The following is a 4,305-nucleotide window of genomic DNA, read 5'->3' on the forward strand; positions in this document are numbered from 1 at the left end:
GCTTCCCTGGGTAACATAGCTAGGTCTGAGACCAGGACATATGAGGGGTGAACGGGTCTCTGTCCTTGAGGGAACAGGCTGACAAGATGTAAACCTGGTAACTGTCCCTTAATCCCAAGGTAGAGGACAGAATGTGGGACACAGAGACAGGATTAACATGCGCAGACCTAGGGCTCACATGAGCCTCAACTGTGGAGGGTTCAGGCCTTGGTTCCTCATTTGGAAAGAGGCATTGGAATGGCAGTCACAGGGTTTTTCTACCAGAGAAAGTGCCATTTTTACTCACACAAAACCCTCAGCAGGATTGTTCATAGCATGTTTATTCAGGATAGGCAGAAAGCAGAGATATCCCAGGTGTCTTCCAACAGCTGGGTGTGAAGCTGACTCGGCACCAGTGCCATGGAGCTCAAGCCCCTGCCCCACACAGCTTGTGCCCTCCCATCAGGGACAGACAGCAAGAGTCAGGCACAGGGCCTCAGCCTGAGAGTGTTCATGGACGTCCAGGGCTCCCAGGATGCCATAGAGAAGGTGAGTCTTGGGTCAGGCAGGAGCAGAAGCAGCAGGTCCAGGCACTGGGAAGAGGGCAGCAGGCTCCTCTACTGGCTGACCAGTGGAAGCCAGTAGACCAGGCTCAAGAGGAAATCCGAGTATGCCGCTTGATCCAGGGCACATAGGACCGAACACGAGCAAAGACCGCAGGAACATTACTCCAACTACAGTCGTAGCCCCAGCTGACCACTCCCACCAAGGTCCAGGAACCTGAGTTCTTGCAGACAAGTGGGCCACCGGAGTCACCCTGGGAATGAAAGGGGATGATAAATACTGGCCTGAAGCATGGATGACAGAGTGTGTTGAGCAAATAAAAAGAAGGGACTCACAAAGCAGGGTCCACGACCCTCGGTGCCAGCGCACACATTGTCATTCAGGATGATCCTTCTATCCTTATGGCGATGCCTGGAAGCATTCTGGTACAGCTCCTCACAGAGAGAGTTCTCAACCACCTGCACATTCACCTGCTGCAAGCGGAAGGGTGGTGGCAGCCATCCTGGGGGAGGGGAAGAACAGGAGGTGGCAGAATTGCTAGTGGCACAGGCTCCCACCCATCCCCAAATGGAACATGACTATTCCTGAGAGACACCAGAGAGTGGCTTGAGGTCAGCTGCACCGTATCCAGGTCACTGCAGCACTCATCTTCAACTTCTACTTGTGAAAGATAGTGTGGGGCGACTTAAAATGCATTGGCGCGTGTGCCCTTGATCCTGATGTTCTACCCATGGATATCACCACTGAAAGGTGGTAGGATCTAAGAAATACAGGAACTATATGTTCTGTTGTTGCCCAAAAACATGTCCTTTTTTGGTTTTAGTTTTCATACAAAGATATAAAGTCTTTCCGCCCTCAGTCCTAAATTCATGTCCCAGACTTGCCTAGGCCTCAGTTGCCGAGGCTCCTCATTGAACATATCAGGAGTATCCCCAACACTTACCAAAAAAGCTCGAAGCACCCCACCCTGTCACCCAACACTCATCCTTCCGGGTAACCTCACGATTGAAGGAGGTCAGCTTGATGGGCTTGACATTGGCAGAGCAATCCGCAGGTTCTGCCAGTTGTAGCAATGCTACATCTGCACCCAAATGAGCATAAACAAAGTCTGGATGGACAATGATCTGGCTCACACTCAAGAGCTTCTGGTCCCCATAGAGGTATACGTCCCCAGCCAGGATGCGGTAGGCTGACGGGTCTGCGTTTCTACTGTGGTCAGAAAGAAACACCAACAACAGTTCATTGTAGGATCCCCACTGAGCACCATGAGGAAAGCTCAGAACTTCTGAGTAGAAACACAGAGGGTCAGAGATTGGGTCTCCAATCCCCAAATCCTCACCCATACCCACTCCATGCAACCCACATCCCACCCAGAACTGGACAGCAGGAGCAGTACTCACTGGTGAATGCAGTGGGCAGCGGTCAGCACCCACTGTGGGTGGATGAGGGAGCCACCACATCTGTGCACCCAGGCGGATGAGTAGTAGCTGTACATCTTCAGGCTGACCTGCCAGGGCCATTTCCCCAGGGGGGCATTGTGTCCCCCCACAATGCCCACCAGCTCCTTCTCGATGGCCGGTGCTAGAAGTAATATGTGCAGCATCAGGGAAGCTGAGCTGAGACAGCAAACCCTCAACCTGCTGCACACATCCCAGGAGCCTGAGGCCAGGGCTTGCAGAGCACTCTGGGGAAGGGATGATGAGATGTGGGGTCAAGACTCACCTGGAGGGTGAGCAGCAGAGCTCCCCACAAGGCAAAGAGTCACAAACAGCAGGCTCAGCATCTGTGGAGGAGAGAGGAATAGGTGCCCAGAGAGGGGCAGGGGTGCCCAGGTAAGGGATGGAGGGGTCAGAGCTACCAGGGCTGCAGTAGGGATGGGTACTTACCATGGCAGGACTCCACACTCCTCCTCCCTAGGCCTCTTGGCCTCTTTATCTTGGAGCCACAGGAAGTGGGCAGGGGTTTGACCTGTACTGGTGAAGGGGGCAAGCAAGAAGTGGCATTGAGCCTCAGGTTGTGATGGGTGGTACTATTAATGCAGACAAGAGGCCCTGTGTCATTTTCTGGGTTCCAGAGAACCTAGACTCAACATCAACAGGTGAAGTGTAGTGTCACGGGGAAGGTTGGGCTTCTTGGCCTGGGGTGGTGATCATGAAAGTGTCAGCTGATGTTTGCAGGACCTGGAACCAGAGTGTGGAGGTAGAAGCATGTCAGCACTACCACACCCCTCAACCAAGTGCAGATATCACACTCAGAACCAGGAAAACAAACATCCCAGATGGGGAGCATATGTCCAAAGTATCCAGATCGTGGAAGAGCATGTGTCCCAAGGCCACCTGCTGGGAACCACCTTCCAGACCTGGGCACCATGGTGCCACTGCAGGCTATATCCAAGAATGTTTCTGGGAGACACATCCTCAAGGTCATACAGAACATAGAGGTGGTCAGAGAGCTGACAGCCCAACTCACTACTGGATTAGAAATCCAAAATTAGAGATGGCCGCCCCCCCACAAGGCATGAGTACTCACTGTCTGAGACCCTGGACCGCTGTGACCCGGGTGAGAAGGGTCAGTCACAGGCATATCTGAGTAACACATAGGCCCTGGGAGCCCCAAGTGTCCCACCTCATGCTCCCTCTCCCTCTCCATCTCTGTCCCTCTCCCGTTCCTTCTCTCAATCTGTCTTTCTATTTTTCTCTCTCTCTCTTTCTCTCTCTCTCTACTTCTCTCTTTATTTCTCCCTCTCTCTCTCTCTCTCTCTCTCTATATATATATATATATATATATATATTTCTCTCTTTTTTTCTCTCTTTACCTCTCTCTCTCTCCCTCTGTCTCTCTCTTTCTCTCCCCCGACCAGGGCAGACATCCCACTTCTAAACAGCATCAGGCTTTGCCTGGGGACCCCTTGGAAGGTCTGTTAGCTGGCTCTGGGCCTGAGAGAAGTCCCACACACACACACACTCAAGGACAAGGTGGACGCCAAGACTCCAGGAGCACCAGCACTGGAATTCGAGGGGCACGAGTCTGTGCCTTCGAGGGCCCCAGCTAATAATACTGTGATAATACTGTGATACCACAGGGAGGCTGAGCCCATGGCCACCAGAGACTGCCTGGCTCCCAATCTGGAGGAAAAGAGAGGGAGGACAAGGCTGTGTCTGAGAAAAAGCCGGCATGGCTGAGGAGACAGCCAACACCTGCCAGACAGGAGTAAACAATGGTACTCGGGAGTCAGGGATGTACCCTGCATGCACTCCTCAAACAGCCACCGCAGCCTAGTGGGTGACACAAAGGCCATCTTTGTGAGAAACCACACTCTGTGTGCTGCTCTCTGTAGCAATGGGTCCCTTATCAGGGCGAGATCAACCTGAGGCCCCTCACTGGTGGTCTTGGACGGGACTGTTAAGCAGGAGGGCCTGGGCACAGGAACCTGGTTGCCCTGATAGGGTCTGGACCAGGCCACCATGGGCACATTCCGTGATAGGATCAGAGAGAGCACTCGGACTGTGTGAGCCAGGTCATGCAACCGTTAAGATAGGGGCCAGGGGACTAGCCAGTGATAATGTGGCATCTACCCCCGTGGCAAAGACGGCTGGGTCATGGACACCGTTAGGTGAAGGATGTGGCTGCCCAGAGTCACTGTTGCAAGAGAGCATGCTGGAAATGGCTGGGCAGAGGAACCAACCAGTCAGGGACACCAGCATCTCAGGACAGAGGCTGAGAGTGCCCAGGGTTGCTGGAACCTGGGGATGCCTGGCCCTT

The 4,305-nt window shown here is 53.4% G+C and overlaps 1 protein-coding gene across 1 annotated transcript; it reads right to left on the reverse strand.

Moving 5' to 3' along the window:
- Positions 1-310: 310 nt before the first annotated feature.
- LOC102020515 (serine protease 29-like) lies at positions 311-2,436 on the reverse strand. Its single transcript, XM_005415071.1, has 6 exons — positions 2,430-2,436; positions 2,266-2,326; positions 1,944-2,124; positions 1,487-1,752; positions 879-1,045; positions 311-796 (listed from the first exon to the last, which is right to left on the reverse strand). The coding sequence occupies exons 1-6, from the start codon at positions 2,430-2,432 to the stop codon at positions 632-634; spliced, it is 843 nt and encodes a 280-aa protein (XP_005415128.1). The 5' UTR covers positions 2,433-2,436; the 3' UTR covers positions 311-631.
- Positions 2,437-4,305: the final 1,869 nt, after the last annotated feature.

The sequence above is a fragment of the Chinchilla lanigera genome, unplaced genomic scaffold, assembly GCF_000276665.1.
Source record: "Chinchilla lanigera isolate Chin_1 unplaced genomic scaffold, ChiLan1.0 scaffold00289, whole genome shotgun sequence".
Classification (NCBI taxonomy): Eukaryota; Metazoa; Chordata; class Mammalia; order Rodentia; family Chinchillidae; genus Chinchilla; species Chinchilla lanigera.

Coding starts and splice junctions, on each gene's coding strand:
- LOC102020515 (XM_005415071.1), bottom strand. Junction 2,125..2,265: donor CTCTGCTGCTCACCCTCCAG/GTGAGTCTTGAC, acceptor TATTACTTCTAG/CACCGGCCATCGAGAAGGAG. Junction 1,046..1,486: donor GGGTGCTTCGAGCTTTTTTG/GTAAGTGTTGGG, acceptor CCCCTCCCCCAG/GATGGCTGCCACCACCCTTC.